Here is a 27,022-nt window from a genome sequence, read left to right as displayed (position 1 = left end):
TTCTGCCATTTTCATTGTGGACATTCCCTACGATTGACCCCTTCCCCCCCCTCCCCCCGCCCCCCGTATTTGGCTCTCTAGAGACACATATTTGGGCACTTGCACATGACTGTGGCACAGTTCAAACTATGATGAAGAAGGAGGGGCTTGGAAAGAAGAGAAATGTGGAAAGAGGAGCCAGCCATATGGCTCAGAGCAGGGTCTCTCACAACCCCTCCCCAGATATTATATATATATATATATATATATATATTGTATATTTTTTCAATGTTGTTGTTTGAGGTTTACTCTCATTTCATGCAAAACAAAACAATCCAAAAAAAAAAAGAAAAAAAAAAATCCCTACAACCAGAACACTGCAGCTTGTGCCACTTTGTAAAACTGTCGATACTCCTGAACTAAATGAATGATGGTAAGAAGTATGAGGAAGCAAAGTGGATTTTAAAATAAATGGATTTCAAATATAAGGTTCCGGGCTTCTGCAGTTTTTCGACTATAAATTGTGAAAGAAGCTGTCTGTGTAGCCACTAATATAAGACTGGCGATTGTCCAGACCATGTATTTATCAAAATTATTGCCTTATCTTGGGGATGTGTTGTGTTTTTAAAGTGTATGTGTTGTTTCAATTGTTCTACCTCCACCCTCCTCCCCTTATCTTTTTGAGACTTAAATTATTTTCTTTGAAAAGACAACGTAGTCTTTCTCAGTACACCGGGCTATGAGCCCACAGAGGAACAGAAGGCATCCCAGCCCATTACCACAGGCAAACATAACATATGCAGGAAAATCTTGATAATAGAAAAAAAGTAAGGCTCACATCAACAGAAAAAGGCTAAATACTCAGCTTCATTCACCTTTTACACAAACCACTTTCTTCACAAGCATTTAAGAGTGCATTTCATATCAGGGACTTCAGCTTATAGCAGAACAGCTCCAGCACTTCAGAAGGAAGTTGGTGTACTCCTCCTTCTGCTACTCAGGAAAGGAGGGGATGCAAAAAGATCAGGTATGGGCAAGATATGGCTGTGAGGACAGCAGCATGTTATTAGGGTAGTGCATCATAGCAAGTTGTGTTTCTTCCCTTGAGCTACTTGGTCCAGCTCTTCAGACCCAGCAGGAGGAAAAGAAGCTGCCAACTGCCTGACTTTTCTCAGGGCAATGGCTGCAACATGTTAAGGACCCGCAGGAAAATTCTGCATTAAGATGTTTGCTAGCATCCAAGGTTGAGGAATCCTCAAGGGTAGGAGGACAGCAGAACAGATAAAGAGTGAAAGAGCCCCCCTAGGGATATGAAATGTCTTGGCATAAGATCTCTGCTTGCTACAACTCTCTCAAGATGTCTTAACCCCATCATGGGTAGCTGCACCCACATTTGGTTGTTACTGGGTCCAGATGACACGATGATGCTGAAGCTCAGGTACGCATATGCTTTCATCATCATCTCTTATCCAGTAAGTCTCATGTCCTTGTCTCATACAGGGAGCTAAGAGCAGGCATTGTCAAACCAGTGCCCTGACATTTTGAAGCACTAGAAGTATTGGAGTCTCCAGAAAGAAGAAAGGCTACATTGTATGTACTGGAGCAAAAAACTTTGGACAAAATAGTCTTACGTCCTGAGAATGCTGTGCTTGACCAGTCCCAGTGTGTGATAAAAAACACCACCTCCTGGACCAAGGAAAAAGACCACGTCTCTGGACTATGGTACTCTTATCTCTCCAGCCACCTCAGCCAAGTGCTACAGTGTGCTTATAAGGTGGGAGGTGCCAAACATACAATGAGTTCATAGGTAGCCATCATGATGGCTGTGTTGGGGATCTGGCGGATCAAGTGGGCCAGGAGCCCTCGGTATAAAGCCAAGGGTCCCTCTTCACGGACTATAAGCTGCAGAGTCTGTATAAAGGAACGATACCGTGACCCTTCTTCTCGCAACCGTGTTCGAATTACCTCTGGAGAGACAAGAAGGGAAGCAATATTATCAGAATGATCTCACAGGTGTGGAATCTTCTGTCAAGGGGAACAAAAGGAAGCAGACTCACTCACCGTGTGGATATGCAATGCACGAGGCACATGTTTTGGAGACAGCAGCAGCTCCCATTAGTCCAAAAAAGTCACGGCTGTTTGCTGAAAGTGTGAATGGTGTAGAAAGGGAATGATGGCCATTTCTCAGATGCTGTTTCAGTGCTTCATATATGACAAAGTGTATGATGGTCTCTGACACTCCAGCATAGGAGGCTGTGATTCCACGGTAAAATCCCAGAAGGCCCTCGGTACGGTACACGTGCACAGCACACTGGAGGGCATTACTGCCCAGCTCCCCCTTCACCCTGTAAAGACAAAAGTGAGGAGGGAGGGCTAGAATAGCATACTGCTCCACTGACCAAAATACAGTTCTGAACACAGATGGATGACTCTTCCTCAGTGTGCCCTGAAGATTTATGTTCTGATGGGCCAACCCCATACCCAAACCAGTCCTGATGAGGCATGGAGTGGTTCTGCATGTCTTGTCTGCCTTACCTGGCTTCCAGCTGCATCCTGGTTTTCACCAACCAGATGGGGTTGGTGAGTGAGGCAGAGGTAATGCCTGGAGAACAGAAAAGGAATAGAACAATAAGCACCAGGACAACACTGACAGTTTGGAAGAAGTTGCTGATCTGTCAGCTCCCTGAATTCTGCCTGGAAAGCTGCAGTAGTTTACAATTTGAGAGTGACCCTGAACTCCCATGAGAGATGTGACAATTAGAGAGTAGACTACCTGACTTTCCACTTCTTCCCTTATCCCTTATGAAGATAACTAGCAACTCTACCTTCCACATAACCCTGCTACAGGAGACAGGAAACAATAAACTTGTAAGAATTAAAGAATTTGTTAGAGATATTTTGTTTAAGATCTCAAGAGACATGATTCCGGGTGCACACTACAAGCTGCCTTCTCCCTACACACAAATGAATAGAGCTCTTTTCCTGATAGCAGCAGAAGAAGGAAAGACTAAATCTACGAACTGAAGAAACAAGCCTAAGAAGGATGAAGAATGAGAAAACACTTTGTTTAGTTGCTGCTCCAGATGTGGGGGAACAAAGGTTCAGAAGGCAGCAGCAATGCAGGTTGAAACCTGCTCACACTCACAAGCAGAACTCCCTAGCTCTGATTTGAGAAAGAAAAGGCTCACCTGCACAGGCTGCTGATAGCATATGTACTTTCTTGGACTCTGGTACAAGGACAGTATTGAGCCTCTCCTTCACACCAGAATAGGCAGCAAAATATATAGCCCTGGTTGGAAAGAAAGACAGAAGAGGTTACAGCTCACCTACAAGAAGCACTGCTGTAGAGCTTCAGTCCAAATTTTATTCTCAGCACAAGTTTGTCTAACATGACATCACTACTGCCTCTACTCAGCGCACAGCAGTCATCCTATAGCTGTGACCAAAAAGTCCCAAAAATGCTTGCATAAAGGGGAAGGGCCCTGTGGCACAATGGGACTATTCTGTTTACTTTCAGAATGTGAAGCAGTAGCTGTCATGGAGGTTCTTTAAGAAGTGTACAGCGTAGGCTATCCTTGGAGATCAGAACTCACCGGGAAGGGGCAACCCCGACAAGGTTTGGGCCCAGACCTCGGAACAGGGATCGCATGCCTTCCTTCTCAAGAATGGTCCTATAGAAGGAAATAAACAAATCAGAAGAAGAATGAAGTCGGAGGATCTCCTGTTGCTCTTTCTTCTTTCTTCAGTGATCTTGCTGTATCTCCTCCTCATATCCATTGTTACCATTTTCTGCCTTGCTCTCCTTTTCTCTTCTTAGTCATTTATTCCTATTTTTTTCTGACATCAGCACTCTAAGTTTGATCAATCTACTAGCTGTGAAGCTTATCACAGTCTCAAAAGCTGCCTTGCAGACTCAGCATTCAAAGCACAGATCAGCTATGAGGAGCAGGTATATCTGTGCTCTGATGAAACTTATCATTGCACTTGTAGTTTCCAAAGCTTCAACCCAAATGCTGCATTCCTCTCTCCACATGATGGCCAAACCTTCACTTCAATGTTGCTAACACACACATTCTACCCTGCCCTACTCACCTGAGCAACTTGAGCACTCCAGGGGCTGGTGGGGTGGGGTTCATCAGCCTCACACTCATCCCTGGCAGCTGTATCTCAGAGAGACACAGAGGTCGCAGTGCCAGCTGAGATGACTGCAGACGTGTCTTCACCACTTCCAGAGGACAGGTCAGGATGGCTCCAGCTGTGCCACCACATCTAGAACATAACACCATAGGTAAGGATGACCTCCATGTAGGAATAGGGTAATGATTCCAACCTTGCTTTTCCACTGTCTCTCCCTTCTAGGCTAGGTCCCCCAGCCTGCGTCACACACGACCTCCTGCTCTCTGGTATTGATTAATGTAGTAATGGCTTCTCTTGGGACATCTCCTGGCAGCATCGCTCTGAAACCATTTGAGACAAACAGTCCCAAGTCCACAGGGACTCAACTCGAAGTTGCTGATCTTTGCAGTCAGATTTTCCCAGAGTAAACAGTTCTGCTGCCCAGCCTCTATGCAATGCCTTTGGCTGACATCACCAGGCACTCTGCCTGTCCCCCGCCAGTGCAGACAACAGCAGCTTCTCCCACCCCTCTGCCTGCGTATGTCTTTCAACCCAAAATTCATTTAGCTCCACATTTTCAAGGCCTGTAAGCAGGATCTATATTTTCTGCCAGCAGCCCAATTTGCTCAATGAAAGAGGGCTCGGGCCTTAATCAGATAGAAGTTATTTTGGAAACTCAAGTACCATCAATCACTATCTCTGAAAAGACACGCATCCTCTTCTCCGCTTTCTGCCACCCAGGGACAAATCAGAACCAAAGAACTGTTATGTTCAGTTCTCAGCTTCTGCCCATTCAGATCCTTTGACTGAAAGCTTTGCTCTTCTAGACGGTGCTCAGTATCTGAAAGGCTGTTCTGAGCTGAATTGACTTGAGTGCTACAGCCAGACAAAGGCTTGAAAAAGGGACAAAAGTTTCTACCTTCTATAGCCAAACTCACCTTGTTTCTTAAGAGACAGAGGGTGGAAAGAAAAAAAAAATAAACCCTCATTTTGCTTCAAAGAAGAGCCAATGAAAGAATTACACAGCGTCAAAGAAGAATCGTGTATATCAAGGGACTTCTGCATGAAGACATAGGTCAGTGGATTGCTAGAGCTCCTAAGAATTATTCTGGAACAGTCTCTATAGCTCACAGCATACATACATTGCTCTTACAGCCTTTACTCCTTGGGCAGGATAGAGGGGGGAAAAAAAAAGAAAAAAGGACTGGATACCTACTATAATGAAGTCCAAGGGTTAAAGATCTAGCTGCTAAATTGGTCTAAAGACAAGTTTTATGCAGCTAACAATGCCAGCAGCAAGTTACATCACTCCATTACACCTGTGCTGCTTTGCCAAGATCTTTGCAGGTCTAAGCAGTGGTGTAACTTGCAGAACAGACAACCAGCACCAAATCTCTTCAGCAGCTGCAAGTGGTAGGAGTCTGGGATCGGGTGGAATGTAACCAGAAGCACTTAGCTCAGGCTCAGAAGACAACCCAAAGCAGTAAGTGACCTGGCTCGAGTCCTCTGGAAATGTATTCCTCGAGGAAGGATGGAGTACAATGGTGACAGATCAAAAATGTCTGAATAAATTCTACAAGCAGAGCCGCTTCAACTCACCTACGGGTTGGACAGATGCTGTGGAAGGACTACATTTAGAGAAGCAACTGGTACCCTACAGATATCTAACAACACACAAGGAGGCACAACTTTATATAATGTATAATAATTTTTCTTCAAGAGCCCCTTACCAGAGCATGGTCAAGACACGAGTTTGAACCCATGCCCCAAGTATAGAGAAAAGTTTCCTGAGTTCAAGTTCCTCAAGCTATGATTGTGTACAGCCAACAGAGAAGAATTGAAAAGAATTTAAAAAAAAAAAAAAAAAAGCAAAAGAAATAGATATTTCTTTGCACAGTGGTTATTTAATCAGCAGTAGGTTTTCAAGATAAAAGGGGCTTTCTAAGCCAGTATGGCTAAATGGCAAGACTTGAGAATTTTCCAAGGAGTCAAAAACTCTACTAAACATATCCAAGGAAATCAGGTGAACCAGTTGCTCAGAACTAGAAGAAATCTTAACTACATCTCATCATGCACATGATGATACAGCTGCTCAATGTATAAGAAACACAGGTTTCCAAGATTCTGTTCTTACAGAAGAAATGGAAAGTGAAGCATTTTCATCACAAAGAGATGAATTGTTGATCAGCCCAATACTAAAGAAGGCAAAGATAAATGAACTCTAGTAAGAACAAAGCCGTAACCAAGGGTATTAAGAGCTGGCTGAGGAGATTTAATGCCTACAGTTCTAAATGTTTAATATGTGTAAGATGACAAGAGATCCATACCAGCCTAGAAGAGAGTTCCAATGTCTAGCAGGATTCAAAATAAAATTATATTTGTGATAATTTATGCTGGTGAAGTTATACGGTTATATAACCTGAGATCCATACCAGCAAACATGTACAGCATCATACCATACAGACTTAAAAGACACTTCATTCTAAACAGTATTGGTAGAGGGGCTACATTGGTTTTGTCTTCATGGAACTTATCAAACAAAAGCTGAACTCACAAAAGCAACTACAAAGATGTAACATAAATCAGATTTTGTAAAACACTAACTTAGCACCTCACAAAACCATACTTACAGACCTAGAACTTTATAATATAGGTGCTAAACATGTTAAAATTATAGCACAAAATATTGCAAAGGAAAAATAAAAAATAAAAAAATCATCCCCACTCTTCTCCCCCATTCCTAACCCAGTTATTAGAAAAGAATCAAACAGTGGTGATCCTGCAAGACTTTAATCACTTACAGACCAGACCTAAAATTTTTCTCTTTTTTTCCACCAGCAAACAGGAGGTAACATTTAACATCTGATAAAATTCATGGGTGACAAAGTAGCAAATAATGAGCAAAGGTGCAGAGACTGGCAAGTAATTAAAAAAATAAACAAAGAAACAAACAAGCCCCAAACCATGGAACTGAGCAATCACCAAGCGTTGTTGCGTTGCACTTAAGCAGATTGTTTTAATACAGACAACACCCTAAAGCCAGTACTCTTGAAAATGTAACAATTACTGCAAAAAATGAGGGAGAGCAGTAGTGGATAGCCAGTGCAACATGTACTTCCAGCAGCGCCAGAAAGGGCTACAGGAAGGCAATAACACAGTCTCAGAAAAGAGTACTTTTCCACATCTGTTTCTCTCATTTCAAAGTTTGCAAAGCCGACTGCAAAGCTTGAGGGGGCAGAAAATAAAAATACAAGTAAACGGAAATTTAAAAAACACTACTAACTTTTTTTTTCACTAATGATGTGAAAAGGTTGTAAGATGCATAGTTTTGACAGGGTTTAGTGGCAATTCACATTTCAAACCTTATTTTGGCTAGCTGAAAATTGTGATAATTTGAAGACCTTTCAAAAAAACATCTCAGTCAGACAAACTCCATCCATACCAGGATTCTGTCCATAATAACTGTTACCTATAGAAGAGAAGAAACACTCCTGAAGAACACACTCTTAGCTCTTAGCAATTTCCAACTCACAGATTTCCTCAGCCAGATGTGTTGCATCACATTCAATAATGGCTTTAAACTGGCAGAGGGTAGATTTAGACTAGATATTAGGAAGAAATTTTCTTTAGGGTGGTGAGACATTGAAACATGTTGCCCAGAGAGGTTGTGGATGCCTCCTCCTTGGAGAGCATACAAGGCCAGGCTGGATGGGGCTCTGAGCGACCTGGTCTAGAAGGAGGTGTCCCTGCCTACAACAGGGGGGTTGGAACTAGATGATCTTACAGGTCCCTTCTAATCCAAACCATTCCATGATCTTATGATGATAGCTTTTCAAGACATTCTCCTTTTATTCATTGGTCTAAATGCACTTTGGGCACATAAAAGGCTTTTATCCTTTCAAATCCTGAGGTCAGGAGTCCCCCTCTTTAACTGTATGTTGTACTAAAAGCTATGTTCTTGCACTACTTTTGAACGATCCCCTCCGTATCCTATGATGGTCCCCTGTTCTTAGACTAGAAAATATAATAAACAACTGTTCCTTCATCAAAGAGATCTATTTAATTAGGTGAAACAATATCAGTTACCGTACACCGTAGTAATAACTCAAACCTCTTACTCTTTAGGTTTTAACTAATTGTAATTGAAGGATGACTGCAGGGACATGAGTGCACTGCCACTAACTGAACCATCTTGCTTTTTCAAGAACCAAAGTGGAAAATGAGGCTGAAGAAGAGGTTAAGAAGAAAGCTAAGAAGTATGAAGAAATACATATAGAAATGCTCAGCCTTTGAGATGCAGTGATTACCCAATTCAAGGAAAAATTAATGAAAGAGAACAGCACGTAGAAAGTAGCACTGGGAACAGACAAGGCAAGCGGACAGAAGCAGATTGACATGGCACAGTTGTATAACCTGGAGAAAGCTTTCCTAACTGAGAGCAAGGAAATGATACGCCTTACCACACCCTATACTGAAGACCTCACTGCGATACAGACTCCAAGGGGCTAGTGGAATTGGAAAAGGGCGAGATCTTCGTCTAGACAAGGGAACTGGGCAGTCACACAGCAGGGCTGGAACGGCTTCAGGCATCTCGAACTCTAAGCACAGTACCGTTCCGTGACTCAAAAGCTCCCGTCCTACCCGAGCTGCAGAACCATACTTTTACCCCGCGGCCTCCCGGGACGGCAGCCGGCGGGGGGAGGAGCGAGGGCCGCGGGACAGGGGGAAAAAGGCGCGGTTCCGGGCTCCTGCCGCACGTGCCGCTCAGAGCCGCGCCGCGCCGCACGGGCTCACTCACCCTCCGGCGAACAGGTGGAGCAGGGTGCTGTGCTGCGCCGTGGCACGGCGCTCCATCGGCAGGCTCCGCTGCTCTGCGGCACGGCCGGGATCCGCCGCCGGCTCCCCGAGGGTGAGGCCTGGCCCGCCCGCCCTCCGCTCGCATTGGCTCCTCGGACGGAGGCGGGCGGGCCGGGCTGGGTGCCCGCAGCCCAGAATGCCGCCTGGGGGGCGGTTTGGTGGGGTTGGGCCCGCTTCGGATCCCCGTGCCAAACTACGTCCGTGAGCTGTGGGCCGCCTGCTGACGATGCTTGTTCCTGGGCGTTGAATCCAGGTGTTCTCATGCTTGTGCATCCTCAGCGCTGTTGGGAAAAATTCTGCTCAAATAGGTTTGCTCAGTGATCCCAAAAAGGAGGTTTTTTACCTTTCTTTATTCGAATAAAAGGAATGTCTGCTGGGGGGTTTCCAGTAGGATCTCAACCCATCAGAGGTCACAATCTCTTTTTATCCCTATGCCCTGACACTGCAGTGAGCCCTTCCCCTGTTCCTGTTGTTTGTTCCCTATTTTCATAAAGGCATCTGCTCATCCAGTACTTGTTTAAAGTACTCGGGGTTCACATTCTTCTCAGTTCACTTACAACATGTTCAACCCCCCAGTAGGTACCCCTTTTCTTTGCTAATACATATTAGTAATCTGGATTCAGAGTTTGTTGTTTTGTCCAAGTTCTGTTTGTAGCCTGGTGTAGCCTGTCCATCCCTCTTTGTCCTGTAAAGCAAGCAAGATTTACAAGCAATTGCTAAGCTAGCATCTCCTGCTATTTATCTGCAAGACAAGTTTTATTTAACCAGTTCTCATCCTTCGTTCATCATATTAAGTTCTTGCAAGGACTTAATATCCTTTCTTCGCTCATGTCAATTTTCCCTTTTTTATCATCTAATTATTCTTGCAAACCTTTTCTAACATAGCCTTTTATTATTTCTTCTTGTGCAGTTCCAGGTGCAGTTGCATGCCTTTAGACCGTTGCCTTCTGCCCCCAAGTAATCTCTCAAAGGGAGGAGAGTACAAAACTTACCACGGACCTTACCAGGCCTATACCTATCATCAAAAAGCAATCCTCGATCAATAACAGGGTTCTGATCTTTGCCAGTCCTCTTGTTTGAGACCTTCCATTAAACATTTTAAATCTTCATTCTTTCCTTCTGCCAACTGGAAAGAGTCACTAATATTAAAACAATAAATCCCTTCAAGTTCCTGATGTCCATGATTGTGACTTAATAATAGATAATCATTAATAGCTCTATTTTGTAAGACTACATGCTGAATTTCTCCTGATAACTTATTTAAGGCTGCAACAGATGGGATGTAAAATTGATTCAATTTTTTTTTTTTTTTAATTTTATTTTTTTGTGAAAGCACAAGCAACCACAATAAGTTGTTGATGGCTGTGGATGTTGCAGACTGTTAGTCCTGGGACTCCCACTAAAGATAGGCCTAGAACAATCACTTCCACCTTTATAATAGGTTTACATCCCTATCACAGATTGCATCCAGTTGTAAAGCCACTCGTTTGGATTGCTGTCCTGTAGACACAGAGGAATGGTCGTTATATCATGCACTGATTGCTCCCAGCTAAACCAAAAGCGAAGGTATTAGCAGCCTCCCAAATGAACCATACCCACATTTTTCCCAGAGGGTACTCTCCTGGGAGGATTGCTCTGACTCCCCATCTGCAACAAATCAAAATCTAGACTCGAAACATGCTGGTTCCAGTTCTTATGCTCCTTTGCCACTATCTTCTCAAGCTTCCCTGGTGGCTAGTTGCATAAGGTCACTACTCAGGCGCTTTGTTTAAAGGTTATCCATAATCCTCTGTCTTCTTTCAACTTGATAGTCTACTTTTCTGGAGCTTGTGTGGGCTTAGTGAGGGTATGGTGAATCCATCTGTGTTCCACTGCTTTCACTGCAGCCTCTATAGTGAGTAACAGCTGAAAAGGTCCATTCCACTTAGGAGTTAATGATGATTCCTACCAGTCTTTTACCAGGATCCAGTCTCCAGGCTGAATATTGTGCACCACAAAGTCCAAGGGTATGGTTTGTGCAGCTGGGCCTCCTGCCAAAGAGACAAGAGACAGTATCTTGCCCATGTATTGTCTTAAGGAAATATCACTTATTTCCTTTTTTCTCCCAGATTGGGTGCTACTTGGGTAGGGTGTTCTGAACAGCAACTTACTGGGGAATAACCCTTTGTCTCCCTTAGGTTTTGCCCTTATTTGGGGTAGCAATCTGGCCTAAGGTAAGCTAAGTTTCTATTGCTAGTTTCAGAAAGTTTTACTTTATTTCCCCATTCATTTTTTCCACCTTCCCTGAACTTTTGGGTCACCAGGAGGCATGCAAGTCCTGTTGTATCTCCAATGCGTCATGATTCCCTGCAACACCTTCCCTGTGAAGTCAGTTCCTCTGTCTTCATCTATTGCCTCTATCATCCCATACCTAGGAATGATTTGTTCCAGGAATATCTTTGTGACAGAGCAGGACGCTGCTGAGGCTACATGAAATGCATCCAGCCACCTTGTAAGCTGACACACTATCACTAGGAGGTATTTAAGTTGCCCAGCCCTGGGCATCACAGTCAAATCTACCTGGTACCACTTGAAGGGTTGCCCTGCCCAGTGTTGGCCTCCTTTTTTACCGTTTGCTTTGCTTATTATCTACTTCAACACATATCAAACATCCCTCAGTGGCTGCTTTTGCTAGTGTGAATAGCTCTATGGTAACAAAGATTTTCATAAAGGCATCTGCTAATCCTTTGGAGCCCCAAAGGCTTCTCTCATAAAGTTGTTTCAAAACTTCTAGGAGCAGTGACTTGGGTAACCACTGTTTGCTGTCCCTGGTGAACCAGTTAGTTATTCTCTATACTGCCCCACTGTTTTTTATTACCTCTAGCTCCTCTGGCAGGAAACACATTTCATCCAGCAGTGGCTAGGCCACTAAGAGTAAGGGGGAGGTCTCAGATACTTCTGGCAGACTTGCCATGCCATTTTCTGAGCTTCTCTGTCTGTCAGTCAATTATGTGTTTCCTCCTATGAAAATCGTACCTGATGTCCTCTGGTATATGTATGCCACCTATATATATATGCCACCTATAGCCAGCTTTTGTGGTAGATTCACCACTGTCAACAAAACAAATCACTTTGGCTTTTGAATCAGAACTGAATACTGAAATTTTATCATCAAAACATATGGCCAGATAAGCCTATAAACCATCACTTTTTAGAAACAAGTTTTGCTTTAACTGGAACAAAACAGACCAGGCCCATTTTCCTGCAATTCCAAAGGATCACAGAATTGTAGAATCATTGGAAGGCTTGGGATGGCTGCTTCAGTTTGGTTGTCCTCATCCTCCAGCCATACTGTATACCAGAGTCAGTTGGGAATGACTCTCTTGGCTCCCTTGTTGTTGACCAAGGGGCATGACATTTCTTCGGCTGGAGCCACAGCCTTAGCAATCTTTTTGTTAATGACCAAACCCTTTGCAACTGGCACAATGATACTCTGACAAACAGGGACTTCTAGTGGGTCTCCTGTCTCTTCTCCCATTGCCCCTTTCTCCAAGGTTTTGATATACATCCTAAAGATTTCTTAAAAAATTCCAGCCCCTTACAACGAAGATATATTACCCCCTATAGAATAACATAATAGTGACACAAAACACAAAAACAATGTTCTATTTCCCATTTTCACACTTAATCATTTGAAAGAAAGGTCCAGACTTTCATTTTGCGGTGGCACCATTTTCCTGCACACCAGCATGTGTAGCTCACGTCTTTGGGTTTAAGAGTGGTTATGTAAATGTCTTGCCAGCTAATTGCAGCTACCTGACAGTTGTTCCACAGCAGTTTGAGTTGGTTTCTGAAGCGTGCTTTCAAAGTGATTCCTCCAGCACTTCTCACTTGCTGTGCTTCAGTTGTTGCAGAGCAGTTTGGTGCGCAGGCTGAATTTCCTCCTGGTGGAGCCAGGCTGGCAGATGTCTGTAAATGAGACATCCTTGGGGCATTTCACCCACCAGTGGGCCACAGGACCAACGGCAGATGTAATCCAAGGTAAAGCTCCACAAATGTAATTGGTGTGGGTGTTGGATTTCCAGCCCCCACGCTGTAACGCCACAGACTTGCTCCTGTTGCACCATAGTGCTTGCTAGCAAGAACCTAGCAGAGAGTGACACACATTTCAAAGCTGAAAGGAGAGCATTGAAGAAGATTTACGCTGAAGAATAGTGCCTGAGCCAGCACCAGACACTTGTTTTTGGAGAGATGAACTGTATCATGGAAGTTGAGAGAAGATTCTGTAGAGGATCACATTCCTTTTGAAAAGGAGGAAATGGGATTCGATTTTGGGTGTTTCTAGCACTCGGGTTTCACAGAAGACAGCACAGATCATGTAATCCCGTACCTGTTACAGCCCACTGCAATATTTTAGAAATCCAGAAGCAAATAATGAAATAGGACACACTCATCAATTAGGTAACTGACAAACACTGCAGGAGTCTCGTGCAGTGAGTTCTCGTGCAGTGAGTTCTTCGTGCGCCTTCACAGCTACTCCTTACCCAACCTGCTGTGGAGCAGGCTCCAGTTTTGGTAAGACACACATCACTCATTCAGCTGAGATTAGTACTGAAGAGTACACCATTACCACAGCGGGACTACGGTTCTGGATAAACCCAACATATTGACAATGTCCGTGACAGAGCTTTTATCACATATGATAAAATTATACATATTTGCGCAGTGACTGCACACACCAAAACTCCCGGCTGGCAAAGGAGCGCGGGCGGCTGCCGGCGCTCGGTCCCTTTAAGGGCCACGGCGCTGTGCTGGCGAGGTGCCTGTGCCTTTAATTGCTGGCCCCGCCCGCGAGCTTCGCGACCCAGGCGCCCAAAGTACGGCGTGGGGTAGGGGGGTCTCGTGACTCGGCTTGGCCTGCCCCGGCGGCCTTGGGGAGTGTGGGGTCTCACGGCGCTACCGCCGCCGTGGGGCTGGGGTCGGCATCGGGCGGGTTGGGGCAGGCCGCGGCCTACGGCCTGGTTGGCTGGCTGGCGAGGTTGGGGCAGGGAAGGCGAAGGTTGCCAGACGGACGTCCCGCTGCCCAGGCGGCGGCCAGAACAGCCTGGCGGGTTCCGGGTCGGGGGGCGGACTGCCGGAGCGGAGGGTAGGAGGGCGCTCTGCCTGACGTCGGCCCGGTGTCGTCCCGGGCCCAGGTGCAGCCCGGAGGGCTCTGGCGCCGTCCGCGCTTCGCGCCATGGCTATGAGGGAGCTGGTGGAGCCGGAGTGCGGGGGCTCCAACCCCCTTCTGAAGCTGGCCGGCCACTTCACCCAGGACAAGGCCCTGCGGCAGGAAGGGCTCCAGGGATCCCTCGGCTGGCCTCCGGGAGCGGCGGGCGCCGCCGCCGTGAGTGTCGAGGGGCGCTTCGCTCGCTGAGGGCGGCCGGGGGCGGGTGTGGGACTGCGCTGGTTCGCGTGGGAAAGGGGCTGTGGGGCCGCCCCGTCTGTCGGCGGGCTGACGGGGCGTGGTCTTGCTCGTAGTGGCCGTGTCCGGGGGTGCTGGCAGGATGCTCGTAGCTGTGGGGGGGGCCGCACGCCTTACTGATGCAGCGGCTAACCCGGAGGGGGTGGTGGGAAGCTTGCGCGACGTGGTGCGGGGTATTCCTGTGCCTATAGTTTGGACGCGTGCTGACAGCCGGTGCGAGGAAGTGTGGTCAGCCTAAACAGGAGGGAGAGGAGGATGTGTGCTGATTGAGGTGCTGTGTGGATAGCCCAAGCTGTTGAGATGATTGCCCACTGTTACTTCTAGGTATCCAAGCCACTGGGAGTAGCCTCTGAAGATGAGGTAAGAACAAATAGTTGCATCTCCTTATTACCTTTCTCTTCAATGCTTAGTTTGCTTTTTTCCCTCTATCTAATTTTACTTTTCCACCAAGTCTGTTTCTTTTTTCTGCTCCGTGGCTCTACTTGTTTATCTTCCATGTTTTAGATGATGAATGTTAATCTCTCACTGTCTTTGGTAGCTGGTTGGAGAATTCCTACAAGGGCAGAATGCCCCATTACTGTCCCATGCACCCCAGACCTTTAAGATGGATGACCTGTTGGCTGAGATGCAGGAGATCGAACAGTCAAGCTTCCGACAGGCGCCTCAGCGAGGTGAGGGGAGCTGGAGTAGATGGATGATGGAAAAGGTCTCAGTGTTGTGGTTAAACTCTTAGCAGGGTGGCTCCTTCTGTTGTGAGGTTTTGTGGAGCACTGTTTCCAACTTTGGACTTCCCAGTACACTGATATATTCTAATGAGTCCACTGGAGATCAGGAGGTAGAATACGTGGTGTAAGAGGGAAAAGGTGAAGGAAGTAAGTTTCTTCAGTCTGGAGGAGTGTCAGGGGAGTAGGAGTGGATCTAATTGTCTTCAGCAGCAGTAGCTGGGATCTTTGCGCTGATAAACAGCAAGAGAATGAGAGGTAGAGGAGTAAGGAAATGTGTTCCCTTGGTGGACAGTTCAGCACTGCAGCAGATGCTTAGGGATTCTGGGGAGTCTCCCGACTTCGAGAAGTTCAGAAGCTGCTTGGTCAGTACTCTGAAATATCAGATCTAACTTCAGTGTCTTTTACTTTTTTTCTAAGACTTGCAACCTTCAGAGATTCCTTCTAAGTAGAATCTTCTGGTGATTTTATTCTAATAAAGAGGAAGGACCTGATCAGAGATGATGATGGCTACCTGAAGGTGCCTTTGAGTTCTCTTGCATTCACTTGTGTTTTTCTTCTAGCTCCAGGTGTGGCAGCCCTTGCACTGTCTGAAAACTGGACCCAGGAGTTCTTGGCTGCAGCAGATACCGCTGGTGATGTCGCTTCAGATTACAATGAGGCTGACTGGTCACAGGAGTTCATTGCTGAAGTGACAGGTGAAGGGTCCTTTTTGGATTATCACTGTGATGTTGCCCAGTCACATTCTTGCATGCAGTGTAGTTAGTGAGTTCAAAACTGGAATCATGCTTTTGGAGCAGCTTTAAAAAGGAGGAGGGAAAAAAAAGACCGCTTTGGAGTGGATTAGCTAAATTGCTCACTATTTGGTGTGGAAGCTTTTATTTGGGCACAAGATCTTTTTATTTTCAGATTGGGTTACTTGGAGAACTTGGGAGAAGCAAGCTATTCAAGCTGCTTTTATTAAAGTTATGATTCAACTAATGTAATTTCTGGAGATGCTCTGATGCTACTTCTCCCTTATGTATACTCCAGTTCTCACTATGTTTTCCTTTGATACTAAGGTAAATGCAGTTTGGAGTGCTTTTTTTAAAAAAAAAAAAAAAATCCATTTTTAAATGGATTTTATGAAGAGGGAGAGGAGAAATTTTTGAGGAGAAAAGTGCATTCTCACAAGTTGGAAAAATGGAAAATGAGTATTTTTGGACCTAAGTGTAAGCTTTCTGTTCTAAACAAGGTGGTAGTTTATCTGAAAAGCCATCTTCCTTTGTGTATAGAGCTGTGTGTTGAATATGGTCTTTTGACCATCTAGGACTTAACCTGGAAATTATGTGTAAGATTTAACTAGATTCTGTTCTGTTCCCCAGGGGTGGCCACTGTAGAAAGTCAGATAGTTCCATTCATTGATCAGCAGTCTTGATACTCCTGGCAGTAAAAGTCAACACCTCCCAAGTCTGTGAGACAGTTGTGACAGTTGTGTTCTTCCTAAATGGTGATTTTGACAGAGGCTTGTAGTGCATTGCTGATTTCCTTGACCTACATAATATCTCTCATGGAGCAGCTGTTTAAATAATGAAGTGGAAGTAGAAAGTAAAGATGTTGCCACCATAGAGGTGTTTGTATTAATGCTTTGTCTGTATCTAAGGCTTGATGATTATTTTTTGTTCAGGACACAGAAGAGGTATTGACGATCTTTCTTTGAAGAGGTCTTTACTGCATGTGTTAGATAAGAGTATAAGAGTATGTAAAATGATGAAAGTGGAATCTGAAGTTAAGCTTAGTGATGTTCTGCTTATCTCACTCTTCTTTCCCTGTCCTAATGTCCTATGCAGATCCACTGTCTGTGTCTCCTGCCAAGTGGGCAGAAGAATACCTTGAGCAGTCAGAGGAGAAACTGTGGCTGGGGGAATCAGAAGACCAGTCAGTAGCAGATAAATGGTAAGTCTCTAGTGTCAAGACCAGTTATTGCTGCTAGGCTTCTGCATGGATGAAGGTTAGACAGATGGCAGAGAAACATCTTGAATGCTTTTGAATCACTTACCTAGACAGTGTTCTCCTTAGTTTTAGAGAAGGGAGAAAATGATGCTTAAACGATCACTGTTTAGCTAGATTCTAGTTTCTGGAAATGCTGTGATCTTGTAGTCTAATATAATTGCATAGGTAGTGAAAAGCTCCTTAACGTGATTTCAGTAGTTGTTGCAGTAACTCCTGCTCAAGCAGAATTTGTTTTCTGCTCCTCAATAGATGCATTTTCAGTTTTAGAAATCTCAGGTGCTAGATCCAATAGTTGTAGACTTTCATCACTTCATTCTTCTTATTTGACAAACTGCATCAAGCTTTTCCTTTGCATATTTCTAGATTTAGCCATTCAGATAACATTTTCAAATATTTCTGTGTGGTGAAGATCAGTCTATTACTGAAAATCTTCTCTGTGTAGGTACTTGTGGACTGTGGTCAAGTTTTTCAGGTAGCAAAATGTAAGCAAGCACTTGAGCTACTTAGATCTTTCTCTAAAACAGACTATACGTATTTAGATACTTCTTTCTCCTCACTTTTGATTTTTTTGGGTATCTTTTTGCAAATATTGAAGTTACTAAGTTCTCCTGTTCCAGTGACTTTGCCAAAACTGACAATACAGGTTGCACCTAGAATATTATTAGAATCTATCCCACTTTAAGCCATACGAGACTATGTGCTCTCTGTGAGCCTTTCATCTTTTTCAAAGTTGCTGCTTTTTCAAAACGCTGTTGTGCTTCCATAAAAACAGCCTACTTTCTTTGTTCCTGCAATGTTACTGTATGAGGCTATGATTGATGGTGCCAATACTTGTGGTACTTGATAGCATGGTTGTGCCACTCTTTTGCAGGCTTAACCTAGTAGTAATTTTGAATTTTTACAGGCTGATTTTGAACTCCAGAGTCTGTTAGGAAGGATTGTATCCCTCAATACTTGTCTACCCCATTCAGTGGACTGCTAATGAAAGAGGCTGCTGTTGCCTAGTTTCAAACTGTTTCTTTCCCTTTAACTGATTATTTTAAAAAGGTATGAAGAATATCAATCTGAAGATGATCTGAAGAAAACTGCTAGTGATTTTCTTTCTAAAGTGGATGATCCAAAACTCAACAGTTCTGAGGTGAGGAATGCTGTGACTGGGGCTGACAGGTATCTAATGTGTCTAAAGAGTTTGATGAACGGAGAAGAAGGGGGAAGGCAATAAAGGAAAAAAGGCCTGCTATCCAGTGCTTCCACTTCTTCTGTTTCCTGGAAGTTCAGCCCTTCAGTTCCCACAAAATATTTTATCTTTCTGTAACTGCACTGTGGTGAAGAGCTTTCCTGCCCACTTCTCTAGCCTTCTGTGCTCACTTTGCAGAGAGAATTCCTATCTGTAAAGAAAGAAGGGGGGCATAGATAGAAATGTTTTTGGCAAAGCGTCTGCCCAGCTCCACCCTTGTTTCATTTCTTTGCCACAGTTCCTAAAGTTTGTCCGCCAGATTGGAGATGGCAGGGTATCGATCGAAGCTAATCAGGTGACCCACAGAGACCAAGATCAGGCAGAGCAATGGGCAGCTGAGTTTATGCAGCAGCAGGTAGGAGCCTCAGCCCTGTGTGCACTGAAGGAGGAAAGGTCTTTGTGACAGTGCACAGTCTGTGAGCAAGGGATAATGAATGGCAAGTCTGAATTTCAGCAGTGCTTTATTTACTAAAGTAAATTTACTTGCTTTACAGATGTGGGAGGTAAGGGAGGGACTGTTGGGCTCATCAGAGCAAAGTCTAGCCAGATGTTGGGAAGATATCTGGGCACTGTCAGTGTTCTCATCTTCTGTAGTACCTGGGAGGGAGGAAGGAAGTATCCAAAATAACTCCTCTCCATTTCTCAAGGCCATCAGTTCTTGCTGATGGGAAGGAGAGGTCATCGCAGACCCTCCAGGACATTGGGATGTGTGCTGAGGTTACCAAACCCTAAAAAGAAAGGTGTGTTTCTGTTTCCAAACTCCCAGGGGGCATCCGATGCCTGGGTGGATCAATTTGCGCGATCTGGGAACATATCAGCTCTTGATACGGAATTTGAGCAGGCAAAGACTGCTGTGGAGGTAAAGCTGAAGGAGGAGGAGGGCTGGGGTAACATTTGAGAGCCCGTGACAGGGTTAACTCTCCTTTGCATGTATTGAGGAGGGCTAGAAACATTTAAGAGGGCATGCTTTGTGGTGTTTGTAGAGCTCAGTTAAAAGTTGAGGTATGCCAGTCACTTTCTGTTCTCCCTTCAGTCAGATGTGGATTTCTGGGACAAACTTCAGGCAGAATGGGAGGAGATGGCCAAGAGAGATGCAGAGGCTCACCCTTGGCTTTCTGATTATGATGACCTCAGCTCTTCTTCATATGACAAGGTAATACAGGACAGGGTTTTCTAGCTGTGATGAGCTGCCTTGAGGAAGCTGGCAGGTTGTCTGCTTTGCAGGTGAGTTCCATAGATCCCCAAATGCTGTTAAGATTTCTTCTTGTGCTGTTATTTACTGTTGCATGTGCCCTTATTCTAGGTTAGCTAGGAGTTCAATGCTGTTGTCATTTGTTCTGATCTGCAAGTGCTGTCTAGTTCTTGTTCACTACCAAGTGCCAGTTAATGCTGGGATTGCTTGCAATGAGTGCAAGTGCCCACTCCCACCCAGAGCTGGTAAGCTAAGCACCAGCTATTTCATCACTGTTGCAGTTTACCTCATGTCTGATATAGTCTAAGATTCAGAGGAATCTTTCAGGATAGAGCAGGCAGAAAGAAGAGCTGCTTTTCTCTAATCTGCTACAAGCTAGTAGACAGAGTGGGGTTGCTACTCGCTCTGCTGTCTGAGCATTCCTGATGCAGCTGGACCAGACTGTGATATCCTGTAGAAAGTGCTTTTCTGCCTAGCATCACCTGGCATTAGCCCTCTGCTTGTTTCTGCTGCTAGGGTTACCAGTTTGAAGAAGATAATCCCATGAGAGATCATCCTGATGCATTTGAAGAAGGGCAAAAGCGCTTGGAGGAAGGTGACCTCCCCAATGCTGTCTTGCTGTTTGAGGCTGCAGTGCAACAGAAGCCAGATCATATGGAGGTGAGTGAGACTAATGGTAGCAGGCCTTGGCTTGGATCCTTTACCTTTGAGATGTCAGGGTATGTGTAGAAAGCTCACCACAATCAGCTGTGCAGGACATATGAGAACATTTCACTTGTCTGTGGCTCTGGATTTGTAGCTGGTGTGTGTGAATCCTGAGGAGGATGGTGGGCAAGAAGGTGTAGGGCTGAAGTCAGATGCACAAAGTCTTCTGCTCAAAGCTGTGTGAAATCATAAGAATGCATGCATGAAGCCAAGATAAGAAGCTCTTATCTCTTTAAGTTGCTTTTGTGGAAGACTTAGACTTGTGATAATGACATTCTTTAATATGGGTATTAAAAGCAAATTCTTAGCAGTTAGCTGCACTAGAGGTTGTGGTTAGGACCTGGATCTGTTAGGAAATGCCATCTCTCAATTCTTTTGAGTAACATGAGTGTCTCCGAAGGCTTTATTTGAAGTTGTATACCAGAAAATGATTTTTACGCTGAGACGTGTTTCAGCAGTTAATTCAGTGAATGCTTCCTCCGTACAGCTTCTGTAGGATGGATTAAGAAATAGTTTGTGCCTTTCTTCAGAAGTAGAGCACATAAATATTCTCAGAAGGATGAGATGGAGTGCAAACATGCATGTGCTGCTGTCTGTCTCTGAAGTGCCTATGTCAGAAGAGCCAGGAAGGCTGAATTCTCATTGGGACTGATTCAAGTCCTCCTCGAATAGTAATTTGAAAGGAAGCAGATGTTCTGAAAATCTGCTCTTGCTTTGAAGTGGTCAAGAGGTAATCCTTGAGAACTGGACAGTCTCTCAAACTGTTGGAGCTGTGGGCTAGGCATAATAGCTGAGACCTTAAGAGTAGAAATCTTGAACCTTTCTGGCGAGCTGTATTGAGGAAAGTTCTGAATTCTTCTGCTGTAACTGTGGAAAGGACAGGAAGTCAAGTTCAGATGGTACAATGGTAGACTTGTTTTTTTTTTTTTGTTTTTTTTTTTTTTGTTTTTTTTTTTTTTTACTGCAAAGGAAATTCCATAGTCACCTTGGTCCAAAGTACAACTTTGTTGGATCTCAGCTCTTCTGCTCTCAGAACACTGTACTGTTCTGGCTGGTGAGCTCCATGTTGCAGCTAGTCTTGCGGTGAGGCATTAGGGATTTGAGGCAGTAGATGCAGACTACCTGTTGCTTGTGGTGGCTGGCAATTGCAGTATATCTGCTTCTCCTTATGCCTTCCTTCTTTGAGACAGTTGACGCTGCACTTCATGTGACTTAAGTTCATAAAGCAGTTACTTCATGCTGACAAATCCAGCAAGCTAGCTGGCCTACTTACAGGCAAGGGATGTGGTCATCAACGTAAGGTGAATGGATATTTACAGTGGATTTAGCACTTTAAATATTCCATATGTCAACTGCCTGGAAATTGAAGTTTTTTTTTAATGTACTGGTGTCATGATGATTGAAGAGCCAATAAAATAACAGTGCTTCTGCTTTGTGGGCAATTTTCTAAAATTTTTACTTGCCAGTGGACTGTACATACACAAATATATTCAGCTGCCTGCCTTGAAGGTCCCATTATTAGCACTATTGCTATACAATTTTGTTTTTAGAAAAGCTGAGATCTGCTTTTCCCTCCTTCCTGTGTTTTTGACCACAGTTAAAGGCTAAAGTTATTTTGCAATTTTAGACGGTAAAGCAGCAAAAAGTTGCTTTATGGTAGCTTTCTTGGTACACATTCATTTCTTTTCACCAAAACTCCACTCTTATTGTCCTTCATAGCATGTGAACCAGAAAGCCTATATATCTTTCCAGATTAAATTTATAGGTGTGTGTGGCTAATATAAGGGCTGCTCTGAAAGTAGTGCCTCCTATTTTATCACATCGGCCTGTGATATCAGAGGTGGATGCTGGTAGGATGGCAGAAGAGGTTGAACCTTCCCATCAGTATTCTGTCACATTTTGTTGCCTTGTGGCAGATGGCAGCAGAGGGACAGTCTGACAAAATGGCATCTGACATGGAAGTGTACATGAAGCAGAGGTGTTTGTGTGTTTAATCTCAGATCTAATCTCTGTGCCTGTTTATTTTTTCTGGATCTGAGGAAATCTGACTCTATGCATCTTTTTCCTTCAGGCCTGGCAATACCTGGGAACCACCCAAGCAGAGAACGAACAGGAACTCTTGGCAATCAGTGCTCTCAGGCGGTGAGTGTTGCAAAAAATCTGAGCAGGGGTCTTTATCTTGTGCATAATGCCCCGAGGACCACATAGCTAGTGTTGTGTGTTCTGTTTTGATTGTGTTATCACCTATGGCTGGATTTCTTGATTTAATATGGTGGCTATTTCTCTTTGCGTGACATACAGGTGCTTGGAACTGCAGCCTGGTAACCTTACAGCACTTATGGCTTTAGCGGTCAGCTTCACCAACGAGTCCTTGCAGAAGCAGGCATGTGAGACCCTGCGGGACTGGCTACGCCATAAGCAAGCCTATGCCCACCTACTGGAGAAAGAACCAGAGGAGAATGCCTCAGAGACAAATCTTGGGACTTCCAAGCGTGTACTAGGGTCCCTGCTGTCTGAGTGAGTTGGGGATACAAATCTTAGCCTTCAGATGAGAAGTGTCTTGGAGAATTGGGGCTGGGTCGGGCAGGTGTTAGATTGGGCAACCCAAGGTCAGCTTGTTCTACAGTATACAAATGTCCTTGTTCCATGCTTTTCCAGCTCACTTTTTGCGGAAGTCAAAGAGCTGTTCTTAGCAGCTGTGCGCAGCAACCCCTCAACTGTTGATCCTGATGTTCAGTGTGGCCTGGGTGTCCTTTTCAACCTTAGTGGCGAATACGAGAAGGCTGTGGATTGCTTCAGTGCCGCACTTAGTGTGCGCCCCAATGTAAGAAAGGGCAGAGTGGGGGTGCTGGAGGTACCTAGAGTTTTGTGGGTGGAGGTGCTGTGTGTACTGTGAGGTACATCTTCTGAAGCAGAGGAGCAAGGTAGACACATTGGTTAGGAAGGGATGGCTTGGAACTTAAAAAAAGAGCCAGTTTGGTTTAGTCTTTTGTCTCTGTCCCCTTTTCCAGGATCATCTCCTATGGAACAAGCTTGGTGCCACGCTGGCCAATGGGAATCGCAGTGAGGAAGCTGTGGCCGCATATCGGCGGGCACTGGAGCTCCAGCCAGGATATATCCGGTCTCGATACAACTTGGGCATCAGCTGCATCAACTTGGGTGCCCACCGGTGAGCAGAGGATGTGTAAATCTGCTGTGACCTATGAGGTTGCATATCTGTGTGGGAGAGAGACTGTGATAGGTTACTAGGACAGTGCTGTGCTGTCTGCAGCCTTCTGGTAGCAATAGGCAGACAGTGAATGAGTAGAATCTGCCCTGAGAAGATGCCAGGAAGATGCACTTGCAGTGGAGGCCATCTGGACTCGAATTCCTGATAAGGAGGAAAGTGGGATCACTAGTGGTTTTGGAGCGGGGAAGGATGTGCTAAAGAGGGGGGGAAACTGTTGTAAAGGGGAAGAAATAGCAGTTCAGAAGCAAATGGGGAGGAAATATGAGATGTACCATCTCCAATAACGTGTATGTTCTCATGTTGACAGTGAGGCTGTGGAGCACTTCTTAGAGGCTTTGCACATGCAGCAGAAGAGCCGAGGTCCACGGGGGCAGCAAGGCGCTATGTCTGACAACATCTGGAGCACCCTCCGCATGGCCCTCTCCATGCTGGGGCAGAGTGACCTGTATGGAGCAGCTGATGCCCATGACCTTCCCACGCTGCTTCGGGCATTTGGCCTCCAGCAGTGACTCTGGGATCAGGTTCCCTGTGAGTGCAGGTTTGGCCCAGCCCAGCTGTGACCTTCTCTAGGGAGAAAATGTTCACTTGGGTACACACACACCTTTGCTCTATTAGGGCAGATCACTTGCAACTGTTTTTGTTTTTTTTTTTTTTAATTTCCTGCTGAAGTGTGCAACTTCCCCTACCTGTTGTTTGTGACCTGAGGATCTCTGAGTGGTTTACATTATCACATCTATGGCTGACTGACACTATGCTGCCAAGCAGATGGTCAAAGTGGGGAAATGAGAAGCTTTCCCAGATGGCATGTGCAGTGGTGCCCAGTGTGGCTTTGAGACCTCATAGTAGCCATTCTGGAGAGAGTACCTGCTGGATATGTTTCAAAGGCAGGCTGCTTTGGTGGGACAAGATTGATATGTTAAGTGAAGCAGTGGAAAACAAAAAAATCTGGATTTGAGTATGCTTCCCCCATGTATGTGCTTGTATGTGTATGTATGTGGGTTACTAGGGAAAGCTGAGGGCAGCAGTCCATTTTCCTTGGGTAATACTAAATTTATGATACAGTCAGATGATGATTTCTCATTTGGGAACCTCTGAGAGCAGAGTAGTGTACTTGTGCTACGGACGTGAGTGGACCGTAGGGATAAAAGGAGGTCCCAGAGTTCAGATTTGAGACAATGTGATAGGAATAAAAGCCTAACTATAACCTCCCCTCCCAGAATATGGTAGGGAACAGGTCAAGTCTTAATTTTCACTTGATCATCTGTCATTGTTTTTACTTTGTGCAGAAGTCCCCCATCTTGACTGTAACTAAATCTTGTTCATTATAAATATCTGTATATGATTCTGCTGGGGAAAATGTTTTTTTAATTGTAAAATATTTGTATAATAGGGGAGAGAATTAAAATTGCCAAAATTACATCTTTCTCTGTGTGAATCTGTTGAAGCTGCATGCGGTGGGTAGTGTAGTACTCTGCAGGTACAGGCCCACTGGAATGAGAAACATAAATCTGCATCATTGTCTCCCTTTTCCACCCAGACTTTGTTTTATTGATAGCTCATGCAAATGAAGCGTTAAGGACCTCATTTTGCTGTAGCCTCAGGCTTCAACAATAATGAATCTTCTGTGAGCCTGCAGAAGAGCTTCCCTGTGGCTTCATCAAGGGCAGATCTTGCCTGACCAATCTGGTGGTCAGATTCTATCAGTCTGAATCAATCATCTATGATGGAGTGACGGCTTCGGTGGACAGAGGAAGGGCAATGGATGTCATCTACCTGGACTTCTACAAAGCGTTTGACATGGTCCCTCCCCACATCCTTCTCTCTAAATTGGAGAGGTATGGATTTGAAGGATATACTTAGGTGGATTAAAAATTGGTTGGCTGATTACAGCCACAGGTTGTGATCAATGGTTCTGCATCAGGGTGAAGGCTGGTCACAAGTGGTGTCCCTCAGGGATCAGTCTTGGGACCAGTGCTCTTCAGCATCTTCATCAATGACCTAGATGATGGCATCGAGTGCACCCTCAGCAAGTCTGTGGATGACATCAAGCTGAGCGCTGAAATCCATACACTGGAAGGAAGGGAAGCCATCCAGAGGGACCTGGACAGGCTGGAAAAGTGGGCTATGAAAACCTAATGAGGATCAGTAAGGCCAAGTGCAGGGTGCTGCAGTTGGGTCAGGGAAATCCCAGGTATTTATACAAACTGGGCGAAGAACTCCTTGAGAGCAGCCCTGCAGAGAAGGACTTGGGGGTCCTGGTGGATGAGAAGCTGGACATGAGCCAGCAGTGTGCAATTGCAGCCTGGAAGGCCAGCTGTGTTCTGGGCTGCATTAAAAAAGGGGTGGCAAGCAGGGAGAGGGAGGTGATTGTCTCCCTCTACTTGGCTCTTGTGAGGCCCCATCTACTGTACTGTGTCCAGGCTTGGAGCTCTTGGAGCAGGTCCAGAGGAGGGCAGCTGAGATGATCAGAGAGAGCTGGAGCACCTCTGCTGTGAAGAAAGGTTAAGGGAACTGGGCTTGTTTAGCTTGGAAAATAGAAGGCTCCAGGGTGACCTTATTGTGGCCTTCCAGTACTTGAATATAAACTCCAACATGAACAGGAGGGGGAATGGCTGTTTACAAGGGTGGATAGTGATAGGACAAGGGGAAATGGTTTCAAACTGAGACAGGGGAGGTTTAGGTTAGATATTAGGAAGAAGTTTTTCACACAGAAGGTGGTGACACACTGGAACAGGTTGCCCAATGGAGGTTGTGGATGCCCCATCCCTGGAGGCATTCAAGGCCAGGCTGGATGTGGCTCTGGGCAGCCTGGTCTGGTGGTTGGTGACCTTGCACATAGCAGGGGGTTGAAACCAGATGGTCATTGTGGGCCTTTTCAACCCAGGCCATTCTATGATTCTATGAAAAGCTCACTTTGTTTTTCCAAGTTTAAGGTCACTGTAACACTTTATTTTTCTACGTTTATCACTTCTTTGAGGGATCTGGCTGCTACTGTAGTCAAGACCAGGAGCACTTATTCTTCCTGTGCCACCAAGAATCTGTTCATTCATACCTTCTTCATACCTGGCTTGCAGGCTTGTTTTTCTTGTTCTATATTATCTATACTGTAACAATGAGGAGCAGAAAGTATGTGCAGGGAGCAGTACTTGGTCTGTGTTTTCTAAATCCTTAGCTTCTCTTTCTCTCTCATTTAGCACTGTGGCCCTGAAACCTGCATACACTGTGGTAAAATTGCTGTAATGCCTGCAAAACAATTTACTGCTTGTGCTGACTAGAAGAGTGAAAGATGCTGCTCGTGCTTTCCAGTCGCACGCTCTCCTCCTGGTCAGAGATGCACCTTTTGCTTTTTAGTGATTTCTATCTTTGTTGGACTCTTCTCTGCTTGGGGGGGAGGGGGGGAAGTTGTGTATGCTATTTATTACCTGCAGTCCATGTGTTCTGCTTTCTTGCCCTACATTTTTCTCTGCTCACACTCCCACTTTCCCTGCTTTGCCTTCTCTTTTTCTCATTCAAGTGCCGTTAATACTTATCTCCTTGTTTCCTTGGTTGT

The 27,022-nt window shown here is 45.0% G+C and overlaps 2 protein-coding genes across 6 annotated transcripts; one reads left to right on the top strand and one right to left on the bottom strand.

The window, feature by feature from the left end:
• Positions 1-1,746: 1,746 nt before the first annotated feature.
• LOC306958611 (solute carrier family 25 member 36-like) lies at positions 1,747-9,215 on the bottom strand (the record flags this gene model as incomplete). The annotated part of the gene is given in 8 exon segments (XM_079550176.1): positions 1,747-1,946; positions 2,041-2,324; positions 2,515-2,581; positions 3,168-3,268; positions 3,573-3,650; positions 4,072-4,248; positions 8,894-8,969; positions 8,972-9,215. Coding segments are annotated over 8 exon segments (1,227 nt in total).
• A 4,952-nt stretch (positions 9,216-14,167) lies between these two features.
• Positions 14,168-23,981, top strand: PEX5 (peroxisomal biogenesis factor 5; the record flags this gene model as incomplete). Of its 5 annotated transcripts, none has more annotated exons than XM_079542141.1 (15): positions 14,168-14,317; positions 14,720-14,755; positions 14,934-15,066; positions 15,681-15,815; positions 16,947-17,052; positions 18,157-18,247; positions 18,585-18,701; positions 19,113-19,205; positions 19,404-19,499; positions 20,055-20,198; positions 22,315-22,385; positions 22,545-22,760; positions 22,902-23,067; positions 23,255-23,412; positions 23,780-23,981. In XM_079542141.1, 15 exons carry the CDS (start codon positions 14,168-14,170, stop codon positions 23,979-23,981), a joined length of 1,914 nt encoding a protein of 637 aa, XP_079398267.1. The 5 variants fall into 5 exon arrangements, with proteins under 5 accessions (XP_079398267.1, XP_079398266.1, XP_079398265.1 ...); XM_079542140.1 differs by having other exon boundaries at positions 19,380-19,499; positions 20,064-20,198; XM_079542139.1 differs by having other exon boundaries at positions 19,380-19,499.
• Between the last annotated feature and the right edge of the window lie 3,041 nt (positions 23,982-27,022).

This window comes from Tetrao urogallus (genome assembly GCF_951394365.1).
Source record: "Tetrao urogallus genome assembly, chromosome: 1".
Lineage (NCBI taxonomy): Eukaryota > Metazoa > Chordata > Aves > Galliformes > Phasianidae > Tetrao > Tetrao urogallus.
This window is presented reverse-complemented; position numbering and strand designations above follow the sequence as displayed.